Source organism: Paramisgurnus dabryanus, chromosome 10 (genome assembly GCF_030506205.2).
Source record: "Paramisgurnus dabryanus chromosome 10, PD_genome_1.1, whole genome shotgun sequence".
Taxonomy (NCBI): Eukaryota; Metazoa; Chordata; class Actinopteri; order Cypriniformes; family Cobitidae; genus Paramisgurnus; species Paramisgurnus dabryanus.
The window spans coordinates 28,787,431-28,801,113 of NC_133346.1; the positions used below are offsets into that span (position 1 = coordinate 28,787,431).

A 13,683-nucleotide genomic window follows, 5' to 3' on the forward strand; every position below is an offset into this window, starting at 1 on the left:
CTGACTAGATGCTGCACTAGCAGAGAAACAACTGCAGGAACCCAAGTTTGTCGTCAAGGCTGACAGGACCCTTAATATTAGTAGTACCTCAAATAGTAACACAAAAATACATGCAGATAAATCCAACCCAAATATCTAATGTCAGTATTCACACAAGCATTTACTTCAAAATGTATTAAGTATATTAATAAATATTGATTTATACATTCATTTCATTTAGCACATCTTCATGGTTCAGTCTTGTTTTATTATTTTTGTAATAAATTTCAGTTTCACTTTAAGTGTTACGTTTCTTTTTTATCCACTATTAAAGGGATACTTCAACGATTTAGCATTCAGCTTTGTATCTGTAGAAACCCGGCAGTATTACTGAATGACCATGTTTCCCTCCCTCATTTCCCCCTGAGAGGAGAGATATCTGCATTTTGGTTCAGCAAAAAAGTCCTCCGATGATGTAATATGACGATTTTTGCATCATCGGAGGACTTTTTTGCAGAACCAAAATGCAGATATCTCTCCTCTCAGGGGGAAATGATGGAGGGAAACATGGTCATTCAGTAATACTGCCGGGTTTCTACAGATACAAAGCTGAATGCTAAATCGGTGAAGTATCCCTTTAACTATCAGTCAATTAATCGGGTATTGGCAAGTACGGACCAACCTAGTTTTTGGTATTGGTAAAATCCACTATTGGTCTATCAAGTACAAAACTGGCATGACTGAATAAAAAAAAAACAAATTAAAAGAAACTGGACATGACTTACAACAAAGTGTAACCAAATAGTAAAATACACCAAAGCTTTCATGTTATTGTGTACCTTATGTGTGAGGTTGAGATCTGGGTCCATCTTGATCATTTCCCAGCTACCATAACCATATTCATAGATGCCAATGAGCAGACTGGAGTCATCCTCTTTACCCCACTCAATGTCAAAATGAGCTGCCTTTGAGTGGCATGGGATCATATACCTGAATACATAATGAAACACAACAATAAAGATTAAAAGCTCATCTCTGATGTTTATTATACAGCTATAAAAAATAGGATTAGGATCCAACTCCTAACAGTTAGTTATGATACACTGTTAAGATCTTGAACATCTGATTACCTCTTCCTCTCCTCTGCGTCTGCAGGAATGGCCTTGTGTAGAGGTGCCAACTCCTCCTCGTGAGAGATCACAAGTTTGGCATTGACCTGAACCCCTGAGATCCTAAAAGTTGGTCCTTTCACCTTGCCTCGCCTGCCTCCTGATGACAAAAGGGGACAATCAGGACTCAGTTTCTATAGACTTCATGAATAACTGAGTAAATGTAGTTTTAGGTAGGTCTTGCCTGAGGTTCTCTCCGGTCCACAGGGATTCTCCTTCAGGGTTTTCAGACAGCCGTTGTGGACAGTTTCAGCCAGCCGCCGCAGATCATGCTCAGATTTATCCACCAGCTCGGCATCGCGGGCGATAGCATCGAGTCTGTCGAATACAGAAAGGTCAAAAAGAGAGGCGAGGACAGCAAAGGCCTCTAAAAATGTATGATAGTTATTTACCTTTCTAAAGGGCCACCGAATTTCTTATAACTCTTGATAAACCTGTGAAGAGAGTAAAGGGTTACATGTGAGACAATGATTTACAAAGTTGGCTAAGTATTGACAATCTACAATCCGTTTTCAGTAATAAACATCTTCAAAAAAAAATTTTATGATATATGACAGGACAGTATAATCATATATACTGTATGATTTTAGAAATGTGTCCGCCATTTGGGTTTTGCCATACAAATGATACGTTTTTACAAAAACTTGCGTTTGAGCTTTTCTCACACAAAGATAAAGACTTTGAGGAATAATCAATTGTTTGGAGATTGTTAATGGACGTTTCTGAGTGGTAAGTTTGTGTTTTTTCCAGTATGGACCAGCAAAACATAACTGTAACGTCAATAGTACAACTTCAGCTTAAACGCTAGCATATAGCATTAACTAGCATATAGCCCCAACTCAGCAGTCACAACTTTCTTTTAAGCATTGTAACAACACTGTAATTAATTTAATGTGTAATTTAATGTTGGGGCATATACCTCAACTGTAATGTCACAGTTGGTGTTATTTTGAGATTTGTCTGTTTTCCAGCAGTCTTTTACATGCACAAGGTTTACAAAGGAATGAGAAAACAATCATGTTTGAGGCTCATAATATGTCATTACCATGTTCAAAACTCATTATTCATCTATGCCTAGGTAAATTCAGTTTTACATTCTAAGGAGCCTTTAAAAAGTTTAAAGTTTAAAATAATTATTACAATGATGCTACTCCTACCGTGATTAGGACTGCATCTTAGGACTGCAGCTAATCGATAACGTTTCTTCAACCCTAGGGAGTCAGCTGATATTGGCTTAACTTTGCACCTTCTTCAATATGTTACATTATTACTACGCTCATTAGTACGGTTTAATCTTAGCCGCTGTACTCTGCTTCTTATGTTGTCCACCGATATTTCTGTGTTTTCTCCTGCATCTATTAATGTAAAGCTGCGTTGAAACAATTAAACAATTGTGTTTTAATAATAAATATAAAAAAATAATAAAATTGAATTATGAAAATGACATTCAACGAAGCTGTGCATCTGCTCCAAACAAGATCAAATAATTTTATGAAACTTTTATTAACAAACATTGCGCTTTTGCCTCCACCATTGTCCTGTCATGCATCGCACGTCTCACATTGTCATGTAACTCCCATTGCATGGTGCAGATGTGCCTCTGTGCAGCTCGCACTGCTGTGATGAGGCAGTGATGTCACAAACCAACCTCACCAATAATGACATTCATTGAACGCTGATCGGTTATGATTAATTAGTTGTTGCAGCCCCAACCGTGATGCACTTTTGTTACCCATACTTAGTGATGGTTGTATGAAGTGAAAATTGTAAAACTTTACCTGCGTATCTCAGCATCAGTGAAGCCCTTAATGTTTTCTCTTGGAATGGTTCGAGGTCTTCCACGTTTCTTGGGCCGTTTCCTGTCAGTACCCGAGTCGCTGTCTGAACCAGAGTATCTGAGCCTGTTCCGACTCCGCCTGCTCTCATTTCCATTAAAGCTGATCTGTTAATACAAAAAAAACCCCTTTCAAAAACACTTCTCATTGGTAGGGTGAACCCACAACATTACCAGTGATGTATAATTCATAAACACATTTTTCAGTAAAAGGTTAAAACAACAGAAAAGTCTGACCAACAATGAACACCATTTATGTCTACAGCTGCATACTACCACTGAAAACAAGGAATAAACCCAGTATTAAGCATCATATATGACCATTAAACTAATGTATCACTAACCTGTTTAGCACATTTCCTCATGCGGGGCAGTAAATAGATCTCTGCTAGCTCCTTTTGTCGCTCCTCCTCCTCCAGTCTCCTCCTTTGCTCCTCAGGGATAATATCATCCCAGTTCCTATTGTTTCTATCTGTGTCCATGTCAATTTCCTCATCGTCCATCATTGAAAAGTTTGCTACCTGGATTTAAAGATGTATTAATCATGTGACTGTCTTAAATGACTGTTTCCTACGAAGAAACACTACATATGAAATAATGCTGAAGAATAAATACCTTAAACTGTGAGAGGAGCTCTTCTCCTACAGTTGATGGTCCAGGGTCGTTCTCTCTGGTCTCTGCTCTTTTCAGGATTTCATCAATATCCATTTCCTATAAATTATACAAACACCACACAAGTTAAAAGATGTAAAAACAAATACTGGTATACACAAATGTCACTAGACACACTTGCTGATTATCTCCAATAATCATACAGTTTGGATCTCGACTTGAATAGTTCCTTCGAACATTAAGTTACACAAAATTTACTTAAAAATTGCTTTATGCTGCCTGTAGATTTTTTTTTAAAGATGTTTCTTTGCACTGCTGCTTTAAATTTGCTTGTTTTTCATATTACTGCTTTATTGTTTTGAATAATAGCAATTTAAAATGTGTTGACATTGGCAGCAACTAGAGGTGCATGACTACTATATTTTTCTAATCAGCAAAAAATCTTCAATACAGTCATAGTGATTCAGCGTATTTATTTAAACGTATTGGCTCCATTTTAAAGAGTTACAAAATATTTGTTTTATTATTTGCCCTGTATCAACTCATGAAATGAAAAGCACAGACAGCTGACTGAGTCTACAGACCTGAGGTTCTTGCTCTTCTCCCTCCGGTTCTTTAAAGAGCTCCTCTGCACCAAACTTCAGGATAGCAGACAGCTCCTCCTTGTTGAACGGAGTGGAACTAAAGTGGATTCAGACAATCAAAGCAAGATTCAGCGGCATTCATAAAGCATTTATCAGACTTATAACACAACACATCCGGTTAAATTGGGTTTTTTGTACCTGGAAGGAGCAGCGCCCGTGTGGAGAACAGTCTTCCCTGTAGTGTCCATTCTCTGAATAACTAGATGGTCTAACACCATTTTCTTCTTGGCCCTCTCGATAATCTCCTCCTCAACTGAGCCCTTTGTTACTAGACGGTATATATTTACCTGAAAGAGATTGCAGCACAAACATAAAAAAAATTGCATTTGGTAACCAAATGTATGGCCAAGTTTCAGGCTTCGAATTGGAAGTAAATGCTAATGGAAGAGCTCTGATGAAATGTTGTAGCATATAGATATAGTGTTGTTGTTAAGAGTTGGAGAGATATTTTAAGTTATACTACGGGTCTGTTGAATGCTTGAATCTGATTGGCTGATGAACGTTCTGAGATGTGCACTTATTTTCTGGGAAACGCACGGCAAACGTAGGTACAAGCAGCTCTATTGACCGCATTACAGTTCCATATCACTTCAGATATTTAACTGTAATAACGGAATAACAAAAACAACATGACAGATGATTTTCCGAGGCAATAACAGTGCTGTTTAGAGATGCACAGAGGTAGCCTTGTTCACACAATCTCTGTCTCTCGTTCACACAATCTCTGTCTCTCGTCCCCTCTCTCTCGCTCTCGCTTGGTTCAGTTCTTGCTTCTCTCTGTGTCTCTGTCGCTCTCTTTCTAATAACTTCATTAATAACTGAATTAGAATGCTATCAACGGCTCAAGCCTCAATTGCCAGCTTTAAAATAACATTTTGGAACAAGCAAAAGAGCCGTTGGATGAAACGCGGAAGAGACAGTTCTACTCACAATAGCAATTTAGGTACAAAAACCGAATGAATCACTTTAAATATATCATGTGATCGATGTCTTGAGGTGTGGTAACCGTAGTATAAGCAGGAATTAAACTTTTGTAAAAATCATACAAAATTGCTGGCACTGGCTGGCAAATTGTTTAAAAAACGCTGGGGGGGAGATTTAGGATGTCTTGTGTTGTTCACCTGTTTCTTCTGTCCAATCCTATGAGCTCTGGCCTGGGCCTGTAGGTCATTCTGCGGGTTCCAGTCGGAGTCAAAAATCACCACCGTATCAGCAGAGGCCAGATTAATGCCCAGACCACCTGCTCGTGTAGACAGCAGGAAGCAGAAATCCTGCAAAATCCAAGTAAAAACTCATCAATACCGACAATACCCATTACTTTTGAACAAATAAAATCAATACTGCATCTATAACAAAACAAACCTAGCCAATCTGAAATGTTTACATAAGGGACTCTATGTAATTGAATGTATGTGCTTTAAACTATAAGTAATCCAGTGAGTTATTTTTTTCAGATGACATATGAAACATGCCTAATCCCATATAACATCAAAGTGTGTTCATCCGATACAATTCAAAATCATAATCATCTAAAATGGGATTAGGGTGAGAACTGATAAGAAACTGATCTTCATTTTTGAGTGAACTATTGTCCTTCACAGACTAAGGCTCATTTTACACGACCTTAGTACTTAGTAATGCTGTTTGTAAAACAAAACCCGGTAAACTGGTTGTAAATGCAAATGACACTGGCCAGCGCAATATGAAAGTTTCTGACTGGACTGAGTGGATGCTGGGTGAGGTCTACATATTTGTATCATATTTTATACATTTATGAATTTGTGTTATCAATATTTGTGAACCATAATCTAATTGCTAACCCTATATTGTCAAGACATCATCAGTGATGCAGTATTAGTAGAAATCACCATTAACAACAAAGCACATATACATAGTAACACAAGTATACTGCATTACAAATACATTTAAACCACATATACCTCTGAGCCCTCAGCATTAAAATGATCCAGCGCCTGTTTCCTCATCTCACCCTTTATAGAACCGTCCAGTCTCTGTAAACACAAACATGATCAGATGTCACAGCTGTTACACAAACACTGCAGGGCTTTGAAAGTGTACGTTCCCCTCACCTGAAACAAGAACTGCCTGCTTTTCAGATATTCGGCAAGGATGTCCAGCATCCTAACCATTTGGGAGAAGATGAGCACACGGTGACCTCGTTCCTTCAACCGAACCAGTAGTTTATCTAAAAGAACCAGCTTCCCACTGCTACGAATCAGGTGCTGCAGATTGTAAATCAGTATTCAGTCACTTCACGACAGTTACAGCTCATGCAAGACACATGCGTTTTACAGGAATGTGCCACGATGCTCAAAAAAGGTTCAACATACTGTTTGATTTTACATGAACAAGAAATTTAACATCAAGTTAATGTAAAGTCTCTGGCAATAAATATTGATTTTGTAGTTTCAGTTCTGTGGACAACAAATTCACATTTTAATATGAAGTTCAATGTTTTTTAAGAACGCAAGTCAAATTTATAGAAGAATCGGGATAACTTTTTTAATAATTAAACACTATGCTGCAGCACATAGCACATGCTTGTAAAAAACAAACAAACTTAAAACTCACACAGAATCCTAAAGATAAACACTTGGAAGCAACATTTGAAAAGGACATAATAACACTGGCAGGACATGACCACAAATCATAACAAGAACAAAATATGATGGGCTACAAATTAGGCTACGTTCATACTGCAGTCTGAAACGACCCAATTCCGATTTTTTTGCCCCTATGCGACCTGTATCTGATCTTTTCATGACAGTCTGAACGACACAGATCCGATCTTTTCAAATGTGACCCAGGCCACTTGGGTATGTGGTCCTGAATCCGATACGTATCCGATCTTTTGAAATGCGACCTTCGTCTGAACGGCCAGGCCACATGGATCCGACCCGTACGTCACTGATACGCTACAAACGTCATAATTCTGCATTGAAGTAGGCAAGAACGATAAGATAAACAACAACCATGGGCGACGTTGCTAACACTGCTCCACATCATTAAATTTTGGCCGTATGGGTGCACACGTTATATGATTTCACATATAACAGCGTTCTCCAAATATATTAATATATAGCATATTATTATAATGCTGCGAATAATATGTGAAGCAGCTTTCAATAAATATTTTTAAAATGCGTTTATAAATCCAACAACCCCTGTGACCGGTCGACACGTCCATAAGAGGTATGTTTATAAACCATTGCCTCTTTGTTTCTACATTTAAAAGACAAAGCTGGCAATTCTGGCTATACTTTCGTTCTTTTAATAATTTCTTCATTTTATTTATAAATCACTCTGGGTTATCTGATTTATCTATTTGGCTTGTGTTTTGTTTCCGTGCACTTGAGGCATTTTGCACATTTGTTCTGCACTTTGTTACTTCTAACCTTATTTTATAAAAAAAATTGTATTTATAATAAACGTAAATTCTGATCTAATTTAAGTCTGTAAATTTTGGATTGCTTTTCGTTGTATCGATGTTGCGCTATTGCGTGCTGGCCATGCTTGCGCATGCAATTTAGCCGAACGTGCTAGGTGCTCTTCGTCTCATATTTAGGAGTTCATCAAACTAAACATTAAAAAACGGATGTTTTTCGACGGGTATAAGTTTTTAAAATGTATTTAAAACAAACTGGTTATTTTGTCAAAAGTTAAACTACAAAACAGGTAAGCCGTTTCTTTAAATTTCGGTGCTGAAACGGAAAATATCTGCACCAAACCTATATTTATGCCTAACACGACTGTCTTCGTGTGTTCACTTTCAAATGATAGCAAAGAGATTCCTGAAATAAATAATATCATCAGGTCTTTCTGTATCTAAAGTGAATACAGAGATGATCAAAGTCAAAGCAAGGAAGCAGGTATTTCTATGCTAAATAATAACGCGAAGTGTCTATAAAATCATTAATTTCAGTGTTTTTCTTGTTATAAATTAACGTTTAATGAATTGTATATAAAGCTTAGTTTTTATCATTTACAGTAACAAACACAAATTATTTGTCATTTCTCATTTGTCGTTTTTTTTGTCATGACTGCTTTGACGCGCTAAATCTCCAAATTATATAAAAACACTGAATTGTAGCCGGAGTTTCCAAGGCAGGATCTCCTTTATTTTTTTTAGGTGTAGTTATCAAAATGTTTTTTGTGTGATGTTCTGTAGATCGTGGCTTTAAAATGATATGAGGAATAATTAAACAAATGTTACCTTACATTTTACATAAAAAAACAGAAGATTGTAATTGTGCTGGCTCCGTTGGGAAAATAACTTTAATATTGCAAAAAGAGCTCCACTGTTGACCACACCGTTGTTGACATCCATGTTTAACGTTAGCTTACAAGTGACGTCCTTGACCGTGGAGTACTCTTATGCGCATGCGGGTCACTTCTGGGTCATTTCACGTTCACACAGGAGATCACAAAAGGTCGCATTTTATTGGAAATGTGAACGGCCTTGCAAAAAAATCTCATTTTTTCAAAAAATCGGAATTGAGCATTAAGCCCTGCAGTATGAACGTAGCCTTAAATGGAAGCAACAAATATGCATTTCTCTTTTGCCTTTATATTTCAAAACTATCTACCTAATTACCTAATGTTATTTTTAGGTTTATAGGAATTATTTGAGACCCTCTCTGTGAAATCCTAACCCTAACCCTTTATTTACAATGCACTCGTCTGTGGTGCGTTAAGGTACATTCACAGTGATTTGCCTGTCCAACATTGTTTTTCTTGATTTCCTGTGTTCTAACGTGTATACGTTGTTTTGTCCGGTTTAATTCTGTTTATCGTTTTGTTTTTTGCTATGTCCTATTTTATTAGGCCATAGACTACAAATAACACATTTCGACTACTTAATAATCAGCTGTCCTCCATCTAAAAACATTGTTCTACTCTGGAATGCATCTTAATGAGTGCTGCTCTTAAGTTTATCTGTTTATTTATTGCATTTATTTATTGCATCTGCACTGCCACTTTAATTTTCCTCCATGTAGCTCTACGTCACTCTACTAAAACATTTTAGACACCGTTCTACCGCAGTAATCACAACATTACCTCAGGACTTCTTATGTACACCAGATTCTAAACACTGATTGATTACCTTTATTGTACTTCCACTTATTTGTATTTATAAAACGGTTAGTTCCAATCCTTGATTCTGATTGGTCAATAGGTGTGCTTTATTCATGATAAAACACTGCTATGACCACTTCACCCAACAGTTCTATTTAATATCACTGCGCTCTTAGCAACACCCTTAGCAACACATAAACATATAATGAGACAAAGTTTGAGAACAGTTTGTTGTTTTTATTTGAGCTTTCATGTTATTGTTCGCAGTCAGGGACTATTTTTTTCTAGCAGAAGGAATGCTTTTATTGATTTAACTTCATGAAAGTTGCATTAATATTTGTTTTTACTTTAATATTGTGTAGTAGCCGTTTTATAAAAGCAATAAGGTACTCGAGGCAAGTGCTGTATCGTGAATAAGTAACGGCTGAAGGGGTTGCAGGCACTCCGCTTCGCGCCTAACAACGCCCTTCAGCTGTTACTTATTCACGATACAGCACAGCCTCTCGTACCTTATTGCTTACATAATGCTCCGTCCATGTCTTTCGGTCTATGGGCACTGTAGTCACTCAAAAATCTCAGAGCTCTTCATGTATGTCTATGTCTTATGTCTTGTTATTGTCACTGTATATCTGAGCCTCGTCACAAGCATTTCAATGCCCAGTTTTCCCCAGTGTTAACTATGCAAATGACAAATAAATGCCTCTTGACTCGAAGTCCAGTTATGAAGGACAAGAATAAAAGATTTGAAGCGGTGTATAATCATCAAAAATACCTCAATTATGTATCTATATTTCACATGCAGTGCTTGTAAACAAAAGGATATAGGTGATGTGAAATACGGGAGTATACAAAGGTGATCCTTTTAAAATGGACAGGATTTTTTACTGTACAGCTTCGACTCGCCACACATCAAAAATAGACTAGGCGCGTATCTTTAGTGAAGCAGCACATAGAGCTGCTACTGGGACGCTCCTGAAACGAACCGTGGCGTTGCACAAACACACACACACACACACACACACACACACCTGAAGTCCCTCTTGTCTGTTGTAGAACTCGTTCTCCTCAGGTGGTTTGATGAGGTAGCAGTGGTTACAGCATTTCTTCAGCTCCATCATGATGTTTAGAAAGCCAGATGTGCTTCCCTTAGTGCCTTTACTCAGAGCTTTATAGTTCCTCGTCAATATCCACCTAAACAAAGATGTGCACAGGTATGTTTTAACTGTCCATAGAAACAAGTAAAGAGAAGAACTGAAGAGCTCAGATGCACTTTTGGTTGTGTTCAAGACAATAAAGTGCCATTGTATTTCTTAACTTATAACAAACTTGCTTCACACCCTCCTGAGTCTGACCAGGCCAGGAATGATTGCAAGTGGTTTCCTTACTTGTAGTATTGTTTTTGAATAGCGCTCATCTCAACCCTGAGGATCTGCTCCACCTTAGCGGGCAGAGATTTCTCTACGTCCTTCTTTACTCTACGCAGCAGAAAGGGCTCCAGCTCTTTATGAAGGCTGGTGTAGCCCGAGTCTCTGCCCTTTCCATGTTCCTCTTCAAACAACTCCCATGAGTGAAACCTGCATAAACACACAGCCAAAAAGATCAGTCATGCATCTACATGCATCACTAAACCCAGATCTTTAGATTTGCACTTAGTACAAGAGATAAACACACAGAGAACAGCAGGTAATATGACAACAGACTGAATGGAAAAGTGTACAAGATGAGTATACTCACTTCTCTGGCATGATGAAATGCAGAAGGGACCACAGCTCTTTCAGGGAGTTTTGCAGAGGTGTGCCTGTGATTAGCAGCCTGTGATTGGACTTAAAGTCTATCATGGTCTTATAGAGAAGAGAGTCATCATTCTTCAGTCGATGAGCCTCATCTACACCAATGAACGCCCAGCTCACATTACCTAAAAATGACTGTAGGAAAAACAAATGTGAGCACTTTGCCACTTGCAGGTGCATTTGCCTGACCCCTATAAACAACTGCTCTTAACCATTTTTACTGATAAAGCTAAAACTTATTAAGCTTGCATTACAAGATTTGAATCAAGATTTATTTTTGTCACCCCTGCAATACTGTGGAAATCCAAGTGCAGAACTATACACACCTAATTTAGTTTTTATTTTGAGTAGTGTCTTACTGACGCTCAAGTAGAAGAGCATTGAGCTAGTAGCTCAAGGGTCATGGGTTCGACTACCAGAAAAAAAAAGTGACAAAATGTATACCTTGAATGCCCTATGGCAGTGGTTCTTAACGTTATTCCTGGAGGCCCACTGCCCTGCATGTTTTGTATGTCTCTTTTATCTGGCAGACTCAGTTCAGTTCATTGAGATCTCTTCTAATGAGCTGATGATTTGAATCAGGTGTGTTAAATAAGGGAGACATACAAAATGTGCAGGGCAGTGGGCCTCGAGGAATAACGTTAAGAACCACTGCCCTATGGGGCTGTTTACCAGACCAGTTTTAAAGTGATAGTTCTTTTAGTTTGTCAATAAAAAAAAGGATATTTCTCTTACAAAATTGCATCGATTACCCTGAGAAGGCATATATTTAACCCCAAGGAGCCATGTGGATTACTTCTGTGAAGAATGTATGCACATTCTTTGGACTTAGGTAGAGCCCATATTCTACAGTTAAAAAAAGGCTTGGAAAATATAGGACATTTTCTAAAAAAACTAAAAATGTTTTTGTCTGAAAGATGATGGACATATGCATCTCAGATGACTTGAGAGTGAGTAAATCATGGGGTAATTTTCATTTTTGGGTGAACTATCGCTTTAAGCCTAGTCCCAGACTAAAATGCATGTTTCAGCATTATTAACTAAAATAAACAAGTTGCATTCACATATTAAAATATACAGTCTTATATATCAGTCTTCAGTATTGTCTCAAAATGCACAGCAGTAAATTCATAAGGTATGCTTACGAAAATTCCTAAAATGTCCTAATATAAATTAGACCTCTCTGAGAAACTGCTTCTATAAGTCACTCTGGAACAGTCAAACAAAATAATATATAAATTAGGGCCGGGACTTTAACGCGTTAATTAAGATTAATTAATTACACAAAAAATAACGCGTTAAACATTTTTAACGCATTTTAATCACATTTATTTTTGCACCGTGGAACATTTCTCATTGGATGAGTTTCGGCGGACCGATTATACTGGAGCACCAACTAGCGTTCATGACTTCAGACAACAACAAACCACAGTGAACATGAACGAAGGAGCTGATGAGATCGCTTTGGTTGGCCCCGTGGATGGGAATTTTTTTTATAAAAAACGAACGGATGGAAGCGTCGATAAAAGCATGGTTGTGTGTAAGCTATGCAACAAGGAATTCACATATCACCCGCAGCACATCGAGCCTCAACTATCATCTCAATGCAAAACATATAGCAGCTAGCGTGGACGTTAGCCCGACTCCGGGTACAACGACTTGGTTGAACAAAAATAAACAATATTTTGTTGCGTAAGCTTACGTATTCAGTCATTATTCATGGATGGTATACTAAAAATCCATGTGAAAAAATAACTTTTCAATGTTCTCAGGTCAAATATTTATATGCGATTAATTTCGATTAATTAATTACAAAGCCTCTAATTAATAAGATTAATTTTTTTAATCGAGTCCCGGCCCCAATATAAATATTAGGAATTTCACGATTCGATTGCATTTTCGATATATATTTTTTTTAGGTCACGGTTCGGTTAAATTCTTCTATACTTTTTTTGGAAGACAAAAATGCCATGCCATTAATATTTATTATTATTATTATAGTTTCACAATCACATTAACATGCACATTGCGTGCTTTTCCTCGCATGGGGGTTTGCAGGCTTCACTTTAGGCGAGAGAGCTTGTAGAGAGAGGATTCCTTCTTCCATCACATGGACTTAATGCGCGCGTCTTGGACTAGCATCTGAAATAAATCCAGTGCGTCATGAGCAGCTGCGCTTTTCTCGGTCTCACGTGCACGGCACGCGCTTTCGCATCTGTCCGAAGTCTAAACATAAACTAAAGTAGTAATCCTTACGTATTTGTTCAGTTTTATGAGTTTCATGCGAGCTGAGGCAAACTATCCCTTTTGTTTAAAATATAATCTGCTGCATCTTGGCGCCTCTCTCACTCTCGTGCACGTGCAGAGAGCTGCACTCTGTCCAAAGGCAGATCACTAGGTAGTAATCCTGTTTATGATATGCATTTCAAGGAGTTGTAGCAATACAACCCTCGTGTTTAAAATGTAAATATCTGAGAGGTTTTTCCCCCGCTTGGCAAGCCGACCGGACGTGACATGGGGCAGCATCGACGATCCCATTTTTTAATTCGAAGTTAGAG

General features: G+C 37.8%; 1 protein-coding gene across 1 annotated transcript in view; it reads right to left on the bottom strand.

The window, feature by feature from the left end:
• Positions 1 to 13,683, bottom strand: part of chd1 (chromodomain helicase DNA binding protein 1) — a 30,745-nt gene that overhangs the window by 6,833 nt on the left and 10,229 nt on the right. Inside the window, exons 14-28 of the mRNA XM_065240537.1 lie at positions 11,070 to 11,260; positions 10,721 to 10,909; positions 10,364 to 10,526; positions 6,329 to 6,481; positions 6,179 to 6,250; positions 5,360 to 5,509; positions 4,377 to 4,525; positions 4,179 to 4,275; positions 3,598 to 3,693; positions 3,327 to 3,503; positions 2,927 to 3,090; positions 1,541 to 1,582; positions 1,333 to 1,466; positions 1,110 to 1,248; positions 819 to 969 (exon numbers count right to left, since the gene is read on the bottom strand). Of these exons, the coding sequence (XP_065096609.1) occupies positions 819 to 969; positions 1,110 to 1,248; positions 1,333 to 1,466; positions 1,541 to 1,582; positions 2,927 to 3,090; positions 3,327 to 3,503; positions 3,598 to 3,693; positions 4,179 to 4,275; positions 4,377 to 4,525; positions 5,360 to 5,509; positions 6,179 to 6,250; positions 6,329 to 6,481; positions 10,364 to 10,526; positions 10,721 to 10,909; positions 11,070 to 11,260 (2,067 nt within the window). The remainder of the gene's footprint in view (positions 1 to 818; positions 970 to 1,109; positions 1,249 to 1,332; positions 1,467 to 1,540; positions 1,583 to 2,926; positions 3,091 to 3,326; positions 3,504 to 3,597; positions 3,694 to 4,178; positions 4,276 to 4,376; positions 4,526 to 5,359; positions 5,510 to 6,178; positions 6,251 to 6,328; positions 6,482 to 10,363; positions 10,527 to 10,720; positions 10,910 to 11,069; positions 11,261 to 13,683) is intronic.